At 42.5% G+C, this 25,327-nt stretch overlaps 1 protein-coding gene across 1 annotated transcript in view; it reads left to right on the top strand.

Moving 5' to 3' along the window:
* LOC115202538 (vacuolar protein sorting-associated protein 13C-like) overlaps window positions 1-25,327 on the top strand; it is a 166,543-nt gene that overhangs the window by 5,406 nt on the left and 135,810 nt on the right. Inside the window, exons 2-4 of the mRNA XM_029766662.1 lie at window positions 596-639; window positions 3,638-3,680; window positions 20,452-20,547. Of these exons, the coding sequence (XP_029622522.1) occupies window positions 596-639; window positions 3,638-3,680; window positions 20,452-20,547 (183 nt within the window). The remainder of the gene's footprint in view (window positions 1-595; window positions 640-3,637; window positions 3,681-20,451; window positions 20,548-25,327) is intronic.

Raw genomic sequence — 25,327 nt, 5'->3', positions numbered from 1 at the left:
TTGTAGTAGCCCGATGAAAGAAACCTGACTCCCTGGTCGACACACACAGTTGATAATTGTCTGAATCTACTCTGCTAGCTGTAAGTCAAGCAGACTTCCTGTAACTAGTGTACGCATCAAGCACACTTCCTGTAACTCGTGTACACATCAAGCAGACTTCCTGTAACTAGTGTATACATCATGCAGACTTCCTGTAACTAGTGTACACACCAAGCAAGCTTCCTGTAACGAGTGTACACACCAAGCAAGCTTCCTGTAACGAGTGTACACATCAAGCAAGCTTCCTGTAACGAGTGTACACATCAAGCAAGCTTCCTGTAACTAGTGTACACATCAAGCAAGCTTCCTGTAACTAGTGTACACATCAAGCACGCTTCCTGTAACTAGTGTTCACATCAAACAGACTTCCTGTAACTAGTGTTCACATCAAACAGACTTCCTGTAACTAGTGTACACGTCAAACAGACTTCCTGTAACTAGTGTTCACATCAAGCACGCTTCCTGTAACTAGTGTACACATCAAACAGACTTCCTGTAACAAGTGTACACGTTCTAGTATCACTATTAACTTGTGTTTTCTCTCATCTCTGTCCAGGCGATGTTGTTCTGGAAAACTTGAAAGTTAAAGAAAATGCTTTGGTAAGTATGCATTACTTTATCATCATCAACATGTGTAGCCTATCATTTTAAATATATGTTATTCTACTTTCCAGGTATCCATCTGTCCTCACCTCACAGAGGCCTGTAGTAGACTAGGTCTGGTTCTGATCCATCCCTATTGTCCTCACCTCACAGAGGCCTGTAGTAGACTAGGTCTGGTTCTGATCCATCCCTATTGTCCTCACCTCACAGAGGCCTGTAGTAGACCAGGTCTGGTTCTGATCCATCCCTATTGTCCTCACCTCACAGAGGCCTGTAGTAGACCAGGTCTGGTTCTGATCCATCCCTATTGTCCTCACCTCACAGAGGCCTGTAGTAGACTAGGTCTGGCTCACCTCACAGAGGCCTGTAGTAGACTAGGTCTGGTTCACCTCACAGAGGCCTGTAGTAGACTAGGTCTGGTTCACCTCACAGAGGCCTGTAGTAGACTAGGTCAGGTTCACCTCACAGAGGCCTGTAGTAGACTAGGTCAGGTTCACCTCACAGAGGCCTGTAGTAGACTAGGTCTGGTTCACCTCACAGAGGCCTGTAGTAGACTAGGTCTTGTTCTGATCCATCCCTATTGTCCTCACCTCACAGAGGCCTGTAGTAGACTAGGTCTGGTTCTGATCCATCCCTATTGTCCTCACCTCACAGAGGCCTGTAGTAGACTAGGTCAGGTTCTGATCCATCCCTATTGTCCTCACCTCACAGAGGCCTGTAGTAGACTAGGTCTGGTTCACCTCACAGAGGCCTGTAGTAGACTAGGTCAGGTTCACCTCACAGAGGCCTGTAGTAGACTAGGTCAGGTTCACCTCACAGAGGCCTGTAGTAGACTAGGTCAGGTTCACCTCACAGAGGCCTGTAGTAGACTAGGTCTGGTTCTGATCCATCCCTATTGTCCTCACCTCACAGAGGCCTGTAGTAGACCAGGTCTGGTTCTGATCCATCCCTATTGTCCTCACCTCACAGAGGCCTGTAGTAGACTAGGTCAGGTTCACCTCACAGAGGCCTGTAGTAGACTAGGTCTGGTTCTGATCCATCCCTATTGTCCTCACCTCACAGAGGCCTGTAGTAGACTAGGTCAGGTTCTGAATCATTGATGTAGCCTATACCTGACTGTTTTCCATACATTAATGATACATGATGTTGATCGCTGACCTTTTCCACCACAGCAACTCACATGTTGATCAAGGAGACAGTAGTGTAATCATTATATCAACTATAGACACTGTACAGAGGATGGAGGTCAGGGCTGGTAGTGTTGAATCAGAGTTGGAGGGTGAAGGATGGTGCTCAGGGCTGGTAGTGTTGAATCAGAGTTGGAGGGTGAAGGATGGAGGTCAGGGCTGGTAGTGTTGAATCAGAGTTGGAGGGTGAAGGATGGTGATCAGGGCTGGTAGTGTTGAATCAGAGTTGGAGGGTGAAGGATGGTGCTCAGGGCTGGTAGTGTTGAATCAGAGTTGGAGGGTGAAGGATGGAGGTCAGGGCTGGTAGTGTTGAATCAGAGTTGGAGGGTGAAGGATGGTGATCAGGGCTGGTAGTGTTGAATCAGAGTTGGAGGGTGAAGGATGGTGCTCAGGGCTGGTAGTGTTGAATCAGAGTTGGAGGGTGAAGGATGGTGCTCAGGGCTGGTAGTGTTGAATCAGAGTTGGAGGGTGAAGGATGGTGCTCAGGGCTGGTAGTGTTGAATCAGAGTTGGAGGGTGAAGGATGGTGCTCAGGGCTGGTAGTGTTGAATCAGAGTTGGAGGGTGAAGGATGGTGGTCAGGGCTGGTAGTGTTGAATCAGAGTTGGAGGGTGAAGGATGGAGGTCAGGGCTGGTAGTGTTGAATCAGAGTTGGAGGGTGAAGGATGGAGGTCAGGGCTGGTAGTGTTGAATCAGAGTTGGAGGGTGAAGGATGGAGGTCAGGGCTGGTAGTGTTGAATCAGAGTTGGAGGGTGAAGGATGGAGGTCAGGGCTGGTAGTGTTGAATCAGAGTTGGAGGGTGAAGGATGGTGCTCAGGGCTGGTAGTGTTGAATCAGAGTTGGAGGGTGAAGGATGGTGATCAGGGCTGGTAGTGTTGAATCAGAGTTGGAGGGTGAAGGATGGTGCTCAGGGCTGGTAGTGTTGAATCAGAGTTGGAGGGTGAAGGATGGAGGTCAGGGCTGGTAGTGTTGAATCAGAGTTGGAGGGTGAAGGATGGTGATCAGGGCTGGTAGTGTTGAATCAGAGTTGGAGGGTGAAGGATGGTGATCAGGGCTGGTAGTGTTGAATCAGAGTTGGAGGGTGAAGGATGGTGCTCAGGGCTGGTAGTGTTGAATCAGAGTTGGAGGGTGAAGGATGGTGCTCAGGGCTGGTAGTGTTGAATCAGAGTTGGAGGGTGAAGGATGGTGCTCAGGGCTGGTAGTGTTGAATCAGAGTTGGAGGGTGAAGGATGGTGATCAGGGCTGGTAGTGTTGAATCAGAGTTGGAGGGTGAAGGATGGTGCTCAGGGCTGGTAGTGTTGAGTCAGAGTTGGAGGGTGAAGGATGGAGGTCAGGGCTGGTAGTGTTGAATCAGAGTTGGAGGGTGAAGGATGGTGGTCAGGGCTGGTAGTGTTGAATCAGAGTTGGAGGGTGAAGGATGGTGGTCGGAGGGTGAAGGATGGTGACCAGGGCTGTAGTGTTGAATCAGTAGAGGTGTGATAGAAGTTAGAACACAGTGTTCGAGTGTCTGCTGGTCTGCCAGGAGACTCATGTTCCTCTCAGACTGTCTGTCTATGATCTATCTATCTATGATCTATCTATCTATCTATGATCTATCTATCTATCTATGATCTATCTATCTATCTATGATCTATCTATCTATCTATCTATGATCTATCTATCTATCTATCTATGATCTATCTATCTGATCTATCTATCTATGATCTATCTATGATCTTCCACTGTCTCCTTTAGCTTCCATTTCAAGTGACTCAACTTAAAATGCATGTATGTTACTGGTCAAATGATGTTGATTCTGATTCTGTTACAGAGTGAGCTGGATGTTCCATTTAAAGTGAAAGCTGGTCAGATTGGTGAGTACCGGCGGCAGCCCCCCCACCCCCCACCCCCCTCCACAGTTCAAAAGGATCTTATTTATTTTCTTCATGTTGTTTTCTCAAGTATCATTCGTCGGTCCACAGCCTTGGTATTGCATAATCAAACTCTGGGAAAACTCTGGGCTAGTGGCTCTGGTAAAGGACAAGTATTCAATCCATGAAGCATGACAACTCAATAGCTACAGTAGCTCCTGGGTCTCAGTTCAGAGGATTGTTCAGTGACTGCTATTGAGAACAGACAGTAGTAGCACGACAACTCAATAGTTACCTACCCAGCAGCCCCTGTGTCTTAGTAGAGAGACTGTGAAGAGAACAGAGTCTAGCTACCTACCCAGCAGCCCCTGTTTCTTAGTAGAGAGACTGTGATGATAAAGAGAACAGAATCTAGCTACCTACCCAGCAGCCCCTGTGTCTTAGTAGAGAGACTGTGAAGAGAACAGAGTCTAGCTACCTACCCAGCAGCCCCTGTGTCTTAGTAGAGAGACTGTGAAGAGAACAGAGTCTAGCTACCTACCCAGCAGCCCCTGTGTCTTAGTAGAGAGACTGTGATGATAAAGAGAACAGTCTAGTTACCTACCCAGCAGCCCCTGTGTCTTAGTAGAGAGACTGTGATGATAAAGAGAACAGAGTCTAGCTACCTACCCAGCAGCCCCTGTGTCTTAGTAGAGAGACTGTGATGATAAAGAGAACAGAGTCTAGCTACCTACCCAGCAGCCCCTGTGTCTTAGTAGAGAGACTGTGAAGAGAACAGAGTCTAGTTACCTACCCAGCAGCCCCTGTGTCTTAGTAGAGAGACTGTGATGATAAAGAGAACAGAGTCTAGCTACCTACCCAGCAGCCCCTGTGTCTTAGTAGAGAGACTGTGAAGAGAACAGAGTCTAGCTACCTACCCAGCAGCCCCTGTGTCTTAGTAGAGAGACTGTGAAGATAAAGAGAACAGAGTGTGATATGGCTGCTATTTGAGGATTGGTCAGTGATGTGTGTTTGGGGATTGGACAGTGATGTGTGTTTGGGGATTGGACAGTGATGTGTGTTTGAGGATTGGACAGTGATGTGTGTTTGGGGATTGGACAGTGATGTGTGTTTGGGGATTGGTCAGTGATTGGACAGTGATGTGCGTTTGGGGATTGGACAGTGATGTGTGTTTGGGGATTGGACAGTGATTGGACAGTGATGTGCGTTTGGGGATTGGACAGTGATGTGTGTTTGGGGATTGGACAGTGATTGGACAGTGATGTGTGTTTGGGGATTGGACAGTGATGTGTGTTTGGGGATTGGACAGTGATTGGACAGTGATGTGTGTTTGGGGATTGGACAGTGATTGGACAGTGATGTGTGTTTGAGGATTGGACAGTGATTGGACAGTGATGTGTGTTTGGGGATTGGACAGTGATGTGTGTTTGGGGATTGGACAGTGATGTGTGTTTGAGGATTGGACAGTGATGTGCGTTTGGGGATTGGACAGTGATTGGACAGTGATGTGTGTTTGGGGATTGGTCAGTGATGTGTGTTTGGGGATTGGACAGTGATGTGTGTTTGGGGATTGGACAGTGATGTGTGTTTGGGGATTGGACAGTGATGTGTGTTTGGGGATTGGACAGTGATGTGTGTTTGGGGATTGGACAGTGATGTGTGTTTGGGGATTGGACAGTGATGTGTGTTTGGGGATTGGACAGTGATGTGTGTTTGGGGATTGGACAGTGATGTGTGTTTGGGGATTGGTCAGTGATGTGTGTTTGGGGATTGGTCAGTGATGTGTGTTTGGGGATTGGACAGTGATGTGTGTTTGGGGATTGGACAGTGATGTGTGTTTGGGGATTGGACAGTGATGTGTGTTTGGGGATTGGACAGTGATGTGTGTTTGGGGATTGGACAGTGATGTGTGTTTGGGGATTGGACAGTGATGTGTGTTTGGGGATTGGACAGTGATGTGTGTTTGGGGATTGGACAGTGATGTGTGTTTGGGGATTGGACAGTGATGTGTGTTTGGGGATTGGACAGTGATGTGTGTTTGAGGATTGGACAGTGATGTGTGTTTGGGGATTGGACAGTGATGTGTGTTTGGGGATTGGTCAGTGATGTGTGTTTGGGGATTGGACAGTGATGTGTGTTTGGGGATTGGACAGTGATGTGTGTTTGGGGATTGGACAGTGATGTGTGTTTGGGGATTGGTCAGTGATGTGTGTTTGGGGATTGGTCAGTGATGTGTGTTTGGGGATTGGACAGTGATGTGTGTTTGGGCTGTATGTGAATTCTCTCTCTCACTTCACTAAGCCACTTCAACTCCAGTGGTATTTCACTAACGAGAAGTGGACTCCCAAATGGCACCCTATTCCGTTTGTAGCGCACTGCTTTTGACATGGGGCCCATTAGGGGGTTTGGTCTAAAGTATTGTACTATAGAGGAATTAGGATGCCATTTGGGATGCACACTAAACTAAAGCTGAAGATACACTAGCAAATTTTGAGGCCATGTTGCAGAGCAATGGGCTCCCGAGTGGCGCAGCGGTCTAAGGAACTGTATCACAGTGCTAGAGGAGTCACTACAGACACCCTGGTTCGAATCCAGGCTGTATCACAGTGGTCTAAGGCACTGCATCTCAGTGCTAGAGGAGTCACTACTGACACCCTCGTTCGAATCCAGGCTGTATCACAGCAGTCTAAGGCACTGCATCTCCGTGCTAGAGGCGTCACTACAGACCCTGGTTCCATTTCAGGCTGTATCACAACCGGCCGTGATTGGGAGTCCCATAGGTCGGCGTGCAATTTACACCTCCTAGCTTAGAATTGTGAACTAAAATGTTAAATCTAGTTACCTTTGTTTGCACTGCCATTTCATTTTTTAAATTTTAGATGTAACCTTTATTTAACTAGGCAAGGCAGTTAAGAACAAATTCTTATTTACAATAACGGCCGGTTGTGATGCAGCCTGGATTCGAACCAGGGTCTGTAGTGACGCCTCTAGCACTGAGATGAGCCAGGGTCTGTAGTGACGCCTCTAGCACTGAGATGCAGTGCCTTAGACCACTGTGATACAGCCCGGGATAGAACCAGGGTCTGTAGTGACGCCTCTAGCACTGAGATGCAGTGCCTTAAACTAGCAGTATGTCTGGTGGATGGACAGAACAGGGTTTAACACCTCCAGCAGTATGTCTGGTGGATGGACAGAACGGGGTTCAACACCTCCAGCAGTATGTCTGGTGGATGGACAGAACGGGGTTTAACACCTCCAGCAGTATGTCTGGTGGATGGACAGAACGGGGTTCAACACCTCCAGCAGTATGTCTGGTGGATGGACAGAACAGGGTTTAACACCTCCAGCAGTATGTCTGGTGGATGGACAGAACAGGGTTCAACACCTCCAGCAGTATGTCTGGTGGATGGACAGAACGGGGTTCAACACCTCCAGCAGTATGTCTGGTGGATGGACAGAACGGGGTTCAACACCTCCAGCAGTATGTCTGGTGGATGGACAGAACGGGGTTCAACACCTCCAGCAGTATGTCTGGTGGATGGACAGAACAGGGTTTAACACCTCCAGCAGTATGTCTGGTGGATGGACAGAACAGGGTTCAACACCTCTTTGTTTGTTTGTTTGTTTGTTTGTTAGCTGTTGCGTTCTAGTACCAGCTGTGGCAGTCAACGGACAACAACAAGCGACAGAAGATGAGGAAGTAGAGAGATGACGTTTTAAATTGATCTATGCTTCACATGACATCTATTTGTCATACTCATTCCACCTCATTCCTCCTCATTCCTCCTCATTGCTCCTCATTGCTCCTCATTGATCCTCATTCCTCCTCATTGATCCTCATTCCTCCTCATTCCTCCTCATTGATCCTCATTCCTCCTCATTGCTCCTCATTGCTCCAGTGTCTCATTTCTTGGAAATATTTCTTCCAAAAAGTACTAGTGTATCACTACAATATCTCTGTCAGCAGAATACTGTTTAGTTTGGTAGTTTGTAGCAACGGCTTCAAAACATACAAGAAATAGGAAGTTGGAGTCTGTGATGAAAAAGTTCATCTTTGTGTCTGAATATGTTTATCACGGAAACAAACAGGTGTTGCACAACCCTACCCTGTAAACTAGATGTGAAGAACAGAGCTAGTTAACAGGTTACCCTGTAAACTAGATGTGAAGAACAGAGCTAGTTAACAGGTTACTCTGTAAACTAGATGTGAAGAACAGAGCTAGTTAACAGGTTACCCTGTAAACTAGATGTGAAGAACAGAGCTAGTTAACAGGTTACCCTGTAAACTAGATGTGAAGAACAGAGCTAGTTAACAGGTTACTCTGTAAACTAGATGTGAAGAATAGAGCTAGTTAACAGGTTACCCTGTAAACTAGATGTGAAGAACAGAGCTAGTTAACAGGTTACCCTGTAAACTAGATATGAAGAACAGAGCTAGTTAACAGGTTACTCTGTAAACTAGATGTGAAGAACAGAGCTAGTTAACAGGTTACTCTGTAAACTAGATGTGAAGAACAGAGCTAGTTAACAGGTTACCCTGTAAACTAGATATGAAGAACAGAGCTAGTTAACAGGTTACTCTGTAAACTAGATGTGAAGAACAGAGCTAGTTAACAGGTTACCCTGTAAACTAGATGTGAAGAACAGAGCTAGTTAACAGGTTACCCTGTAAACTAGATGTGAAGAACAGAGCTAGTTAACAGGTTACTCTGTAAACTAGATGTGAAGAACAGAGGTCATTTCCCACATTTCTCTCATTCTGGATGAGAACACATGTTTTCTCTCTGAGAACAAAGCCCAACAGAGGCTGTATCCTCACTGCATTATAACCCTTATAGCCTTTGTTGTTTAACATTAAGCAGTCTTGTTCCAGGTCCTGTATAGTCACTTTAGGATAGATTTTTAGCCTTTTGGCTCATTTTTAAACATCACATCAGTAAAGGATGGAGCTCAGTCTCGTACTAGATCCTATAGATTAAATTACCTAAATAGGTTACTCTGAGAGACTGTTCAACTCTGCCCTTGGCTTTGTCCCCCCCCCCCCAGACAGAGGTCTAATGTTGTGTATTGAGTAGATAATAATGGACTCTAATGGCAGACGTGCTGTGAGTAGATTCTCTGTCCCATAGATATAGAATGACTAGAACGGTGATTTTCCCCATTCCAGGAAACGTGTCGTGGTGGGTGGAGCAGACCGGCGGCCATATTGGGTGTACCTCGGCCATGAGTGTTCCAGTCAAATGACTGTGGTGCGAGGGGCTTTCTCCGTTTACTTCTAAGAACTAGTTGTGTCTATGGTGACGAGTGTCTTTCCTCAAACTCACCTTTCTCTGATCATCCTTTTAATGACATTAGAGAAACTACTGCAATCCAAGATGCTTCATATGTCCACGCAGCCCAGAGGTTTGTTAACAACACTGTGAGACGGACAGAGACTGTAGAGAGAGGACATGTAACACTGAGGAAAGATGGACAGAGACTGTAGAGAGAGGACATGTAACACTGAGGAAAGATGGACAGAGACTGTAGAGAGAGGACATGTAACACTGAGGAAAGATGGACAGAGACTGTAGAGAGAGGACATGTAACACTGAGGAAAGATGGACAGAGACTGTAGAGTAGAGAGAGGACATGTAACACTGAGGAAAGATGGACAGAGACTGTAGAGAGAGGACATGTAACACTGAGGAAAGATGGACAGAGACTGTAGAGAGAGGACATGTAACACTGAGGAAAGATGGACAGAGACTGTAGAGAGAGGACATGTAACACTGAGGAAAGATGGACAGAGACTGTAGAGTAGAGAGAGGACATGTAACACTGAGGAAAGATGGACAGAGACTGTAGAGTAGAGAGAGGACATGTAACACTGAGGAAAGATGGACAGAGACTGTAGAGAGAGGACATGTAACACTGAGGAAAGATGGACAGAGACTGTAGAGTAGAGAGAGGACATGTAACACTGAGGAAAGATGGACAGAGACTGTAGAGTAGAGAGAGGACATGTAACACTGAGGAAAGTAAATCACCTACTTTCATTTACCTCTTAATCCATTTCAATTTACTGGAAACTAGTAAACAACTGAAATAGTTTGTTTCTCTTTGGACTCCCTTTGTATGTTCTGTATCGCGCTCATCTTCCCTCTCAACAGACTCTGATGTCTGTTTCTGTAGTTGGTTAGTTAGTTAACTAGGCTTCTTAACTTCACTTTACTAGAATGAGTCTGTCTGTTTCTGTAGTTGGTTAGTTAGTTAACTAGGCTTCTTAACTTCACTTTACTAGAATGAGTCTGTCTGTTTCTGTAGTTGGTTAGTTAGTTAACTAGGCCTCTAAGCTTGACTTTACTAGAATGAGTCTGTCTGTTTCTGTAGTTGGTTAGTTAGTTAACTAGGCCTCTAAGCTTGACTTTACTAGAATGAGTCTGTCTGTTTCTGTTGTTGGTTAGTTAGTTAACTAGGCTTCTTGACTTTACTAGAATTAACTGGGAAGTAGCCGACTGTTAGGTATTTAGTTAATATCTCAAAGACTTTTTACTCTGAAACAGTGTTAACTTGTTCAGTTGTTAATAATCTCAGCTAGGTCCTTGGCTAGCTGGTTGTACCACAACATGTGAAGGACTCTCCAGTGTCTTTGTTACTGTCGTGTTTGACTGATATAATTGCATTTGACCCATTTTAATGTGTTACTAGTGGGTTGACAGCCACTTCTGTTCACTGACTTCCTGTCAACGGTATTACCACCGGTCTCTTCCCACAGCCGCTGTAGAAAACAACATAACATTACCACCAGTCTCTTCCTACAGCCGCTGTATAAAACAAGACTACATTACCACCGGTCTCTTCCCACAGCCGCTGTAGAAAACAACATAACATTACCACCAGTCTCTTCCCACAGCCGCTGTATAAAACAAGACTACATTACCACCGGTCTCTTCCCACAGCCGCTGTATAAAACAAGACTACATTACCACCGGTCTCTTCCCACAGCCGCTGTATAAAACAAGACTACATTACCACCAGTCTCTTCCCACAGCCGATGTATAAAACAAGACTACATTACCACCGGTCTCTTCCCACAGCCGCTGTATAAAACAAGACTACATTACCACCGGTCTATTCCCACAGCCGCTGTATAAAACAAGACTACATTACCACCAGTCTCTTCCTACAGCCGCTGTATAAAACAAGACTACATTACCGCCGGTCTCTTCCCACAGCCGCTGTAGAAAACAACATAACATTACCACCAGTCTCTTCCCACAGCCGATGTATAAAACAAGACTACATTACCACCAGTCTCTTCCCACAGCCACTGTATAAAACAAGACTACATTACCACCAGTCTCTTTCTACAGCCGCTGTATAAAACAAGACTACATTACCACCAGTCTCTTCCCACAGCCGCTGTATAAAACAAGACTACATTACCACCGGTCTCTTCCCACAGCCGCTGTATAAAACAAGACTACATTACCACCAGTCTCTTCCTACAGCCGCTGTATAAAACAAGACTACATTACCGCCGGTCTCTTCCCACAGCCGCTGTAGAAAACAACATAACATTACCACCAGTCTCTTCCCACAGCCGATGTATAAAACAAGACTACATTACCACCAGTCTCTTCCCACAGCCGCTGTATAAAACAAGACTACATTACCACCAGTCTCTTTCTACAGCCGCTGTATAAAACAAGACTACATTACCACCAGTCTCTTCCCACAGCCGCTGTATAAAACAAGACTACATTACCACCGGTCTCTTCCCACAGCCGCTGTATAAAACAAGACTACATTACCACCAGTCTCTTCCTACAGCCGCTGTATAAAACAAGACTACATTACCACCAGTCTCTTCCTACAGCCGCTGTATAAAACAAGACTACATTACCACCGGTCTCTTCCCACAGCCGCTGTAGAAAACAACATTACATTACCACCGGTCTCTTCCCACAGCCGCTGTATAAAACAAGACTACATTACCACCAGTCTCTTCCTACAGCCGCTGTATAAAACAAGACTACATTACCACCGGTCTCTTCCCACAGCCGCTGTAGAAAACAACATAACATTACCACCAGTCTCTTCCGACAGCCGATGTATAAAACAAAACTACATTACCACCAGTCTCTTCCGACAGCCGATGTATAAAACAAAACTACATTACCACCAGTCTCTTTCTACAGCCGCTGTATAAAACAAGACTACATTACCACCGGTCTCTTCCCACAGCCGCTGTAGAAAACAAGACATTACCACCATCTCTTCCTACAGCCGCTGTAGAAAACAAGACTACATTACCACCAGTCTCTTCCCACAGCCGCTGTATAAAACAAGACTACATTACCACCGGTCTCTTCCTACAGCCGCTGTATAAAACAAGACATTACCACCAGTCTCTTCCTACAGCCGCTGTATAAAACAAGACTACATTACCACCAGTCTCTTCCTACAGCCGCTGTATAAAACAAGACTACATTACCACCGGTCTCTTCCCACAGCCGCTGTATAAAACAAGACTACATTACCACCAGTCTCTTCCTACAGCCGCTGTAGAAAACAACATAACATTACCACCGGTCTCTTCCCAGAGCCGCTGTAGAAAACAAGACTACATTACCACCAGTCTTGTCCCACAGCCGCTGTATAAAACCAGACTACATTACCACCAGTCTTGTCCCACAGCCGCTGTATAAAACAAGACTACATTACCACCAGTCTCTTCCCACAGCCGCTGTATAAAACAAGACTACATTACCACCAGTCTCTTCCCACAGCCGCTGTAGAAAACAAGAAATTATCACCAGTCTCTTCCCACAGCCGCTGTATAAAACAAGACTACATTACCACCAGTCTCTTCCCACAGCCGCTGTATAAAACAAGACCACATTACCACCGGTCTCTTCCCACAGCCGCTGTATAAAACAAGACTACATTACCACCAGTCTTGTCCCACAGCCGCTGTAGAAAACAAGACTACATTACCACCGGTCTCTTCCCACAGCCGCTGTATAAAACAAGACTACATTACCACCAGTCTCTTCCCACAGCCGCTGTATAAAACAAGACTACATTACCACCAGTCTTGTCCCACAGCCGCTGTAGAAAACAAGACTACATTACCACCAGTCTCTTCCCAGAGCCGCTGTAGAAAACAAGACTACATTACCACCAGTCTCTTCCCACAGCCGATGTATAAAACAAGACTACATTACCACCAGTCTCTTTCTACAGCCGCTGTATAAAACAAGACTACATTACCACCAGTCTCTTTCTACAGCCGCTGTATAAAACAAGAAATTATCACCAGTCTCTTCCCACAGCCGCTGTATAAAACAAGACTACATTACCACCAGTCTCTTTCTACAGCCGCTGTATAAAACAAGACTACATTACCATCAGTCTCTGGAGATGGGCTTTTTGAATGAGTTTCTCTCTGATCCACAGCTGTTGACTTCTGGTCTGTGTATAGTGGTGTCTGTATATCTTCTACTAGCTAGACAACATCAGCAGCATGTGATCTGGTTGTGGTTAATAAAGCAGGGAATTGGACCACTGTGAATTTGAGACTGGGGGTGTATCACTTGTCCCATGGTTGACCTGTTGTTCCTTATGAGGATCTACACATCAATGCATCTTAACTGAGACGCATAACCCCCCCCCTGTTGATTTCTGAAGGCAGTAGTTCCATCCTAATAGGGCTGTGACCGATATGATTTTTTCCTTCTTCATATTGACCTGAATGACTTGCCACTCCTCTAATCAGACCAGAGGTTCGGGTCAACATCCGACCGTTTTCATCTCGCTCAGAATGGTCTGTTGTTTTCTCCAGAGGAATAGAGGAAGCCTGTTCATTATGGATTCAGACTTCAGTCATGAGTCTAGATTAAAGCCTTCTAATTTAGGTCTAGTCTAGATTAAAGCCTTCTAATTTAGGCCTGGTCTAGATTAAAGCCTTCTAATTTAGGCCTGGTCTAGATTAAAGCCTTCTAATTTAGGTCTAGTCTAGATTAAAGCCTTCTAATTTAGGCCTAGTCTAGATTAAAGCCTTCTAATTTAGGTCTAGTCTAGATTAAAGCCTTCTAATTTAGGTCTAGTCTAGATTAAAGCCTTCTAATTTAGGTCTAGTCTAGATTAAAGCCTTCTAATTTAGGTCTAGTCTAGATTAAAGCCTTCTAATTTAGGTCTAGTCTAGATTAAAGCCTTCTAATTTAGGCCTAGTCTAGATTAAAGCCTTCTAATTTAGGCCTGGTCTAGATTAAAGCCTTCTAATTTAGGCCTAGTCTAGATTAAAGCCTTCTAATTTAGGTCTAGTCTAGATTAAAGCCTTCTAATTTAGGCCTGGTCTAGATTAAAGCCTTCTAATTTAGGCCTAGTCTAGATTAAAGCCTTCTAATTTAGGTGTAGTCTATATTAAAGCCTTCTAATTTAGGCCTGGTCTAGATTAAAGCCTTCTAATTTAGGCCTGGTCTAGATTAAAGCCTTCTAATTTAAGTCTAGTCTAGATTAAAGCCTTCTAATTTAGGCCTAGTCTAGATTAAAGCCTTCTAATTTAGGCCTAGTCTAGATTAAAGCCTTCTAATTTAGGCCTAGTCTAGATTAAAGCCTTCTAATTTAGGTCTAGTCTAGATTAAAGCCTTCTAATTTAGGTCTAGTCTAGATTAAAGCCTTCTAATTTAGGTCTAGTCTAGATTAAAGCCTTCTAATTTAGGCCTAGTCTAGATTAAAGCCTTCTAATTTAGGTCTAGTCTAGATTAAAGCCTTCTAATTTAGGCCTGGTCTAGATTAAAGCCTTCTAATTTAGGTGTAGTCTAGATTAAAGCCTTCTAATTTAGGCCGGGTCTAGATTAAAGCATTCTAATTTAGGCCTAGTCTAGATTAAAGCCTTCTAATGTAGGTGTAGTCTAGATTAAAGCCTTCTAATTTAGGCCTGGTCTAGATTAAAGCCTTCTAATTCAGGCCTGGTCTAGATTAAAGCCTTCTAATTTAGGTCTAGTCTAGATTAAAGCCTTCTAATTTAGGCCTGGTCTAGATTAAAGCCTTCTAATTTAGGCCTAGTCTAGGTTAAGGCCTGAACGCGTTGGGTACTCAAACCCAATGTGGTTAATTTTGAACTAAAATAATCCTGGAGCTCAGGAAGACATGATCTTTGTCCTCTAGTTTAACTAGACTTTATAACAGATCTGTCTTGCCAACTCGTCTGATCATTGTCCTGTTAAACACCACAGGAGTTGACTAAGCCTGTACACTGAGTGTACCCCCTTTTGCCCTCAGAACAGCCTCAATTCGTCAGGGCATGGACTCTACATTTACATTTTAGTCATTTAGCAGACGCTCTTATCCAGAGCGACTTACAGTTGTGAATTCATACATTTCATACATTTTTTTTCTCCGTACTGGTCCCCCGTGGGAATCGAACCCACAACCCTGGCGTTGCAAACACCATGCTCTACCAACTGAGCCACACGGGACTTGCAAGGTGTGGAAAGCAATCCACAGGGATGCTGGTCCACGTTGACTCCAATGCTTCCCACAGTTGTGTCAAGTTGGCTGGATGTTCTTTGGGTGGTGGACCATTCTTGATACACACAGGAAACTGTTGAGTGTGAAAAACCCAGCAGCGTTGCAGTTCTTGATACTCAAACCGGTGCAACTGGCACCTACTACCATACCCTGTTCAAAAGGCACTTCAATATTTTATCTTGCCCTTTCACCCTCTAAATGGCACACATACACAATCCATGTCTCAATTGTCTCAAAGCTTAAAAAGTAACAATATTTGTGAGATTTTGTTTTCATTTAACCTAGAGTGAGCGAGGGGGGAAAAAGGCAATTATTGAACATGGGGTGAGACATTCTCACTAATTTGTAAATAAAGCCAGTTTGTTATTTTAGAAAGGTTTCTCCAGAAATAAATATAACTTCATTATTTAGCAGACATCACCTGCTTATATTCAGTCAACACATTTATCTTAAGAATATCATGGAACATAGTTGAACATTTTCGTTTCTCCGTGCTCGTCTCGGAGCAGCGCCAAACGGTGCTGAAACAGACGTCCACAGTGGGAAGGCTATATATAACGATAATTTTGAGATTATTACGTTTTCAAAAAAAACAAAAACACAGTGAGTAATTTGTAATCTGAATATAGGCCAGAATAATATTTATAAAGGCCAGAATAATATTAATAAAGGCCAAAATACAGCCCTGTTAATAGCCATAATGACACTGTACAACATGACCATGTGTATTTGAAAGAGCATTTTCTAGTAAGCAACAATTTGTTTCAATATTTCTGTAATTCAGTAATACTTATTCCCATAGTAATTCATTATGGATCCATAACTAAATCAACATCTACATTTTGAAAGATTATTTGTATCTTTATTTTATTAACGAAAGCATAAAGATGCAGATGAAGAAATACAGTACTGTACACCTTATGCGTTTACATTTGGATAATAAAGCATTTAAACCATTTTGAAGATATAAACCACCTGCATTTGTTTATTAGGCTACAGTGCAGTCTGACAAGTAAGCATAGACTATAGTACATACTGTAGTAAACATGGGAAAGTGTCTAATTCCTTACGTAAGGGAGAGCAGGCCATGTCCAGACTTTCTCCGTGACCTCAAGTATCTTCAATAATGGCTGTACTAGAGAATGCGGGAGACCAGGGTTCAAATCCCCGATGGGGAGAAAAGAGTAGGCTGTCCTTGTAAATAAGAATTTGTTCTTAACTGATTCCATATGTGTTATTTCATAGTTGTGATGTTTTCACTTATATTCTACAATGTAGAAAATAGTCAAAATAAAGAAAAATCCTGGAATGAGTAGGTGTGTCCAAACGTTTGATTGGTACTTGCTTAATTAATGTGATTAATATGATGGTGTTTTTGTTCCAAGAAAAACTAAAAACCTTCTGGGTATGTAGATTTTAGGCAATTTGGATTTATTTTTTAAAGGTGGTGGATCCTTAAGAGGTTTAAACAAAGCAATTATTATTCATTAATTAATTAATTTAGAATTATATAAAAATCCCTTAGATATTCTCATAGATCCTAACAGAAAAATCCCCTTGGAATCCCCTCCAATCCTCTAAATGTAATTATTGGCGGAGAGTCACGTCATTGAAAAAAATATTTTTTAGTATACTGTAGGCATACCATAGGCGGAATGAGTATTGGTTAGACTACAATTACGGTGTGGAAATGTTATGCCCCTTAGATATTCACTTAGAATCCTCCAATGCTCTTATCCTGTTGCCTACTGCCGACCGTCACGTTGTACAGCGCCATATTTTCCATTCCATCCTAACAGAAACCCTGAGGGTTTCGTTTTTCTCGGAATAGAAACACCATAATATTAATCAGATTAATTAAACCACATTTCTTAAAATCAATCCCATGTACTATGTTATTACCCAAAAAAGTTTTACATTTTAGAGTGGCCTTTTATTGTCCCCAGCACAAGGTGCACTTGTGTAATGATCATGCTGTTTAATAAGCTTCTTTTATATGCCACACCTGTCAGGTGTATGGATTATCTTGGCAAAGGAGAAATGCTCACTAACAGGGGATGTAAACAAATTTGTGCAACAACATTTGAGAGAAATAAGCTTCTTGTGCGTATGGAACATTTCTGGGATCTTTTTGTTTCATTTCATGAAACATGGGACCAACACATTACATGTTGCGTTGATATTTTTCTTCAGTGTGAAAAGAAGATGGAGACCAAGCTATAGGACGCAAAAAGCTATATGACTCAGGTAGTGCTAGCTAACAATACCTAGGAATAAAATAGACACATGGAGTCAAAGTAATTTTTATTTATTTATTTTATTTCACCTTTATTTGTCCTAGGTAGGCAAGTTGAGAACAAGTTCTCATTTACAATTGCGACCTGGCCAAGATAAAGCAAAGCAGTTCGACAACATACAAAAACACAGAGTTACACATGGAGTAAAACAACATACAATCAATGATGCAGTAGAAAAAAATAAGACTATATACAATGTGAGCAAATGATGTGAGATAATGGAGGTAAAGGCAAAAAAATGCCATGGTGGCGAAGTAAATAAAGTATGGCAAGAAAAACACTGGAATGGTAGATTTGTAGTTTGAAGAAAGTTAAAAGTTAAAATATAAATAATATGGTGCAAAGGAGCAAAATAAATAAAATAAATAAATACAGTAGGGGAAAAGGTAGTAGTTTGGGCTCAATTAAAGATGGGCTATGTACAGGTGCAGAGATCTGTGAGCTGCTCTGACAGCTGGTGCTTAAAGCTAGTGAGGGAGATAAGTGTTTTAATGATATAATACGGCACAAAAATAATATTGTGATTTGTAACTTTATTTTAAAAAATATAAATAATCCCCCCTATCTCTACAGTTAATAAGTCCTGATAGAAAATAGATACTGTTTTTGCCATTTTTAATGAATGGATGTTTTGAAGTTTATTTTCTTCATTACCAGCAGCACAGTGTTAGCCCCACATTGAATTAGGCCCCACATTGAATTAGGCCCCAACTAAATACAACAGGTGCCTTTTGTTCTTAACTGGCTTGCCTAGTTAAATAAAGGTAATAAAAAATGTCTGACCTTTTATCAGTAAATGGATTGAATAAAACATATTTTTATTCAGGTTTTCCCACCAATCGCAGCAAAGTAATTATGATGCTATTCAAAAGGTGTCTAGGCAGTCTATTCATCAGACACTGTGCTGATGGTGCTGTCTGTTTTAGACCTGTTATGTAGGTTGTCATCTGAAAGACTGTGTGTCGTGGGAACTGAAAGGTCTTTTTATGAAGGAAAAGATGCTCAGCCAGAGAAATGGGGCCAGCTATTCTTGGTGTAGACTACATGGATTCAATCGATCAGAAGCACAAAGGCTCAACGTAATCAAACGACAACCACCATGAATGAATTGACTCAAGCTTTATATGGTAGACCAGTATATCGGATAGCATAGTTTGTAGTTAGACAAGGCTACAGGATACCATGAGGTAAGGTTATTAAATAACTCAGATGTTATTGTAGTTAGACAATACAGAATACCATGAGGTAAGGCTGTTTTAGTTTAGTTTATTAATTCGACCATTTAAAAAAAAAAAAACAAGCACACATGCAACTTAAAAGCCAAACATACACATGAATAAAATCATCGACGGATAACACACAATAAAGTCTGGGACTTATTTCCATTGTGGTCGTCTTGACACAAGATGGCTGGACAAGATGGAACACACTATGTTAAATAACTCAGATGGAACACACTATGTTAAATAACTCAGAGATGGAACACACTCTGTTAAATAACTCAGATGGAACACACTATGTTAAATAACTCAGATATGGAACACACTCTGTTAAATAACTCAGATGGAACACACTATGTTAAATAACTCAGATGGAACACACTATGTTAAATGACTCAGATGGAACACACTGTGTTAAATAACTCAGATATGGAACACACTGTGTTAAATAACTCAGATATGGAACACTATGTTAAATAACTCAGATGGACCACACTATGTTAAATAACTCAGATGGAACACACTGTGTTAAATAACTCAGATGGAACACACTCTGTTAAATAACTCAGATATGGAACACACTGTGTTAAATAACTCAGATGGAACACACTCTGTTAAATAACTCAGATATGGAACACACTAGGTTAAATAACTCAGATATGGAACACACCATGTTAAATAACTCAGATATGGAACACACCAGGTTAAATAACTCAGATGGAACACTATGTTAAATAACTCGGATATGGAACACACTGTTAAATAACTCGGATATGGAACACACTCTGTTAAATAACTCGGATGGAACACACTCTGTTAAATAACTCAGATGACACACTGTGTTAAATAACTCAGATGGAACACACTCTGTTAAATAACTCAGATATGGAACACACTGTGTTAAATAACTCAGATGGAACACACTCTGTTAAATAACTCAGATATGGAACACACTAGGTTAAATAACTCAGATATGGAACACACCATGTTAAATAACTCAGATATGGAACACACCAGGTTAAATAACTCATATGGAACACACCATGTTAAATAACTCAGATATGGAACACACTAGGTTAAATAACTCAGATATGGAACACACCATGTTAAATAACTCAGATATGGAACACACTGTTAAATAACTCAGATGGAACACTATGTTAAATAACTCAGATATGGAACACACTGTGTTAAATAACTCAGATGGAACACTATGTTAAATAACTCGGATATGGAACACACTGTTAAATAACTCGGATATGGAACACACTCTGTTAAATAACTCGGATGGAACACACTCTGTTAAATAACTCAGATGGAACACACTATGTTAAATAACTCAGATGGAACACACTATGTTAAATAACTCAGATATGGAACACACTCTGTTAAATAACTCGGATGGAACACACTGTGTTAAATAACTCAGATATGGAACACACTGTTAAATAACTCAGATATGGAACACACTATGTTAAATAACTCAGATATGGAACACACTATGTTAAATGACTCAGATGGAACACACCATGTTAAATAACTCAGATATTGAACACACTCTGTTAAATAACTCATATGGAACACACTATGTTAAATAACTCAGAGATGGAACACACTAGGTTAAATAACTCAGATATGGAACACACTAGGTTAAATAACTCAGATATGGAACACACTATGTTAAATAACTCAGATGTTATTGCGTCCTCTTGACTTGAGGATCTTGTTGTTTTTCAGGAAAACTGACGTTGAAGATCCCTTGGAAGAACTTGTACAATGACGCTGTAGTCGCAACGTTAGATGGTCTGTATCTGCTGGTGGTTCCTGGAGCAAGTGAGGATCATTTTATACCCTCTATTTTTGTGTTCTATGGCTCTAAATGATTCCTAATGATTCCAAATGATTCTAAATGATTCCAAATGATTCCCAATGATTCCTAATGATTCCAAATGATTCCAGATGATTTAGTGTTGGCCCTCATCTAGCCCTACATGCCAGTCTCATGAATTGATTCATAAAAACACTCTGAGATTTGTGACACTTGATTATAAGACTTGTAATATTGTCCTGTAGACTTATGATGCTGTAATAATATCATGACGACTGTTATAACACTGTAATACTGTCCTGTAGACTGTTATAACACTGTAATACTGTCCTGTAGACTGTTATAACACTGTAATACTGTCTTGTAGACTGTTATAACACTAATACTGTCCTGTAGACTGTTATAACACTAATATTGTCCTGTAGACTGTTATAACACTAATACTGTCCTGTAGACTGTTATAACACTGTAATACTGTCCTGTAGACTGTTATAACACTAATACTGTCCTGTAGACTGTTATAACACTAATATTGTCCTGTAGACTGTTATAACACTAATACTGTCCTGTAGACTGTTATAACACTGTAATACTGTCCTGTAGACTGTTATAACACTGTAATACTGTCTTGTAGACTGTTATAACACTAATACTGTCCTGTAGACTGTTATAACACTAATATTGTCCTGTAGACTGTTATAACACTAATACTGTCCTGTAGACTGTTATAACACTGTAATACTGTCCTGTAGACTGTTATAACACTAATACTGTCCTGTAGACTGTTATAACACTAATATTGTCCTGTAGACTGTTATAACACTAATACTGTCCTGTAGACTGTTATAACACTGTAATACTGTCCTGTAGACTGTTATAACACTAATACTGTCCTGTAGACTGTTATAACACTAATATTGTCCTGTAGACTGTTATAACACTAATACTGTCCTGTAGACTGTTATAACACTATTGTCCTGTAGACTGTTATAACACTGTAATACTGTCCTGTAGACTGTTATAACACTGTAATACTGTCTTGTAGACTGTTATAACACTAATACTGTCCTGTAGACTGTTATAACACTGTAATACTGTCTTGTAGACTGTTATAACACTGTAATACTGTCCTGTAGACTGTTATAACACTGTAATACTGTCCTGTAGACTGTTATAACACTGTAATACTGTCCTGTACTATAATGAGTTACAGTGGCCTCCAGCCGTCAAAGCTCCTTAGGAAGCTGTATTTCAATGGCGCTATCTGTGTTTCAGCTGCGTCTCAGTTACGTACATGTCCATACAATGGTAAGAGGATCCTCCAGTCTGGGTTCAGGGTGGTGGACTGAGACCAATCAAGTCTCTCTCTCTCTCTCTAGTCTGTGAATGTACTCTTTCTCCTGTGAGAACACTGGGTTCTCCAACTCCTGTCCTCGAGAGCTTCTGGGTGTGCAGGCTTTCGTTCCAGCCCTGCGGTAACACAACTGAATCAGCGAATCATGGCCCGGACTGAAATACCTTCATTTGATTTATTTAAATCAGGTGTCCTAGTGATGGGCTAGAATAAAAGCCTGCGCGACCGGTTTCTCCCCAGACCCAGACTATACCGCTAGTCATTTCAGCTTGATGATTTAACACTCCTACTGTGGTATTAGAATGGTTTGTATTGTGATTTTATTCTGGAATCTTCTGAACTTCTCCAGACTGTTTTTTTCTGGACTTTTTTTTGATGTCAAGGTTTTGTCTACAAATCAAATGAATATAGCTGAGTCAGATACTGACGCTATGACAGTTATACGGTACCTGTGTATCCGTTTAAGTCTTTATCTGGCCCTCTGATTTATGGACTTCCATTAAACACCAGCTCCAATCTACTAACAGACAGGTAGTGTTTACATCCTTGGTTGGTTATGGGGTCTATACTTCCATTAAACACCAGCTCCAATCTACTAACAGACAGGTAGTGTTTACGTCCTTGGATGGTTATGGGGTCTATACTTCCATTAAACACCAGCTCCAATCTACTAACAGACAGGTAGTGTTTACGTCCTTGGTTGGTTATGGGGTCTATACTTCCATTAAACACCGGCTCCAATCTACTAACAGACAGGTAGTGTTTACGTCCTTGATTGGTTATGGGGTCCATACTTCCATTAAACACCAGCTCCAATCTACTAACAGACAGGTAGTGTTTACGTCCTTGGATGGTTATGGGGTCTATACTTCCATTAAACACCAGCTCCAATCTACTAACAGACAGGTAGTGTTTACGTCCTTGATTGGTTATGGGGTCCATACTTCCATTAAACACCAGCTCCAATCTACTAACAGACAGGTAGTGTTTACGTCCTTGGATGGTTATGGGGTCTATACTTCCATTAAACACCAGCTCCAATCTACTAACAGACAGGTAGTGTTTACGTCCTTGATTGGTTATGGGGTCCATACTTCCATTAAACACCAGCTCCAATCTACTAACAGACAGGTAGTGTTTACGTCCTTGGATGGTTATGGGGTCTATACTTCTATCTGAAACACAAGTCTTCTTTCTGCAAGTTTTAAAAATGTCTCGTGTTTTTTTTTTCGTGTGTCTTGTTTTGAGTCATGAAAATAATAATCCGGATGTTTCAGTTAATCAGGAAGGTTTTTCAGATGTCATTTGTTGAACGGAATGGAAGTTGCAGTGTCATTTCACATTCAATTGCGACATTACATATGCTTATTTTGACCACTTTCCTTCCATACAAGTAGACTGCCCCCTTCAGGCGGTAGGCTGCCCCCTTCAGGCGGTAGGCTGCCCCCTTCAGGCGGTAGGCTGCCCCCTTCAGGCAGTAGGCTGCCCCCTTCAGACGGTAGGCTGCCCCCTTCAGGCAGTAGGCTGCCCCCTTCAGACGGTAGGCTGCCCCCTTCAGACGGTAGGCTGCCCCCTTCAGGCAGTAGTCTGCCCCCTTCAGGCAGTAGGCTGCCCCCTTCAGACAGTAGACTGCCCCCTTCAGACAGTAGTCTGCCCCCTTCAGGCAGTAGGCTGCCCCCTTCAGGCAGTAGGCTGCCCCCTTCAGGCAGTAGGCTGCCCCCTTCAGGCAGTAGGCTGCCCCCTAGTAGTCTGCCCCCTTCAGGCAGTAGGCTGCCCCCTTTAGGCGGTAGGCTGCCCCCTTTAGGCGGTAGGCTGCCCCCTTTAGGCGGTAGTCTGCCCCCTTCAGGCGGTAGTCTGCCCCCTTCAGGCGGTAGTCTGCCCCCTTCAGGCGGTAGTCTGCCCTTTAGACGGTAGGCTGCCCCCTTCAGGCAGTAGGCTGCCCCCTTCAGACGGTAGGCTGCCCCCTTCAGACGGTAGGCTGCCCCCTTCAGACGGTAGGCTGCCCCCTTCAGACGGAAGGCTGCTACCCTTCAGACGGAAGGCTGCTACCCTTCAGACGGTAGGCTGCTACCCTTCAGACGGTAGGCTGCCCCCTTCAGGCGGCAGGCTGCCCCCTTCAGGCGGCAGGCTGCCCCCTTCAGGCGGCAGGCTGCCCCCTTCAGGCGGCAGGCTGCCCCCTTCAGGCGGCAGGCTGCCCCCTTCAGGCGGTAGTCTATCCATTTAGACAGTAGGCACATTTTAAATGAACTACTGAACTGTCACTGGCTGAAGTGTATGGGTGATTACACCAGGAGAAATAGAATGAGACTGAAAGATAGACTCTGGGCCCTAAGGGAACACCTGACTGCAGGGATGGTGGGTTTCAATAGTTTGAATCAGTATTTTATTGGACTTGAAAGTTCTGTCATAGCAGCACTTAGAAGTGTACCATATTCCAAAGAAAATAGAGGATTTCTGCATATAGCAATAAAAAGCTTGGATCTCTTTTCATATGTTATTTAACACTGTGTATAGCCTACACTATACTCTTAGTGCCATAGATATGCTACAGTATGTAATGTTAGATTCTAGATCAGGCTACATGTTGTTGTTTTATTTGTTGTATGTAAGGGATGGCAGGACCATTTTGAGGGATCTCTGTCCCAGCAGTGCTCTGTGAAGGAGACTGCCTGCCTTCAGGACTGTCTTAGTCTCTGTGGCTAACTCAAAAGGACCTCTTTCATATCTGACGTAACATTATACCAACATTATATCATTGAAAAGCGTCAATCTGGTACGTTTTTTTTTGCAAAAAGATATGCATCAAGAAACATGACGCTTATGTGTATACGTTGCATTCAATTTGGGGAAGATTAGTGTCACATTATTGATGCCTAGAGATGAGCATCAGAGATGCTTTAAGTGATTATAAAGTGTATTTAATCAGGGGAACCTATTAAAACCAGGGTCTCATTTTCAATGGTGCCCTGAGGACAACATATTCAGCATGAACATTTTCATTTAAAAAAAGGGGTTACAGTTAAAAATAAATATTTAATTTTTTATAATTTAATACCACAATACATTTTTAGATTTTATCTAAACAAATGCACTTCTCATTAAACAAACTCAACATGAGTCTCCTAAACTGCTCTAGCAGCACCAGGGAATCAAGACGCATGGTGTTCTGCACGTTATTCCAGGAATGGGGGGGGGGGCATTTAAACCTGAAGAAGGATTTACCTAATTCGCTGTAGACCCAAGGACAGTCAAGAGTTAAACAACCCTCGTAACGGGTTTCGTAACTCTGATGCTACAACAACGTAGTTCGGTAAGCCAGAAGTTTGAGTAGTAGAGATTTGGAAACAAAAAATGGAGAAATGAAATGTTCTCCAGGACTTTTAATGAGGACCAGACAACCTTTTTGATACAGGATGCATATTTAACACATC

Source organism: Salmo trutta, chromosome 12 (genome assembly GCF_901001165.1).
Source record: "Salmo trutta chromosome 12, fSalTru1.1, whole genome shotgun sequence".
NCBI lineage: Eukaryota > Metazoa > Chordata > Actinopteri > Salmoniformes > Salmonidae > Salmo > Salmo trutta.
The sequence above is the reverse complement of the archived record's forward strand: the minus strand, read 5'-3'. Positions and strand labels throughout refer to the sequence as shown.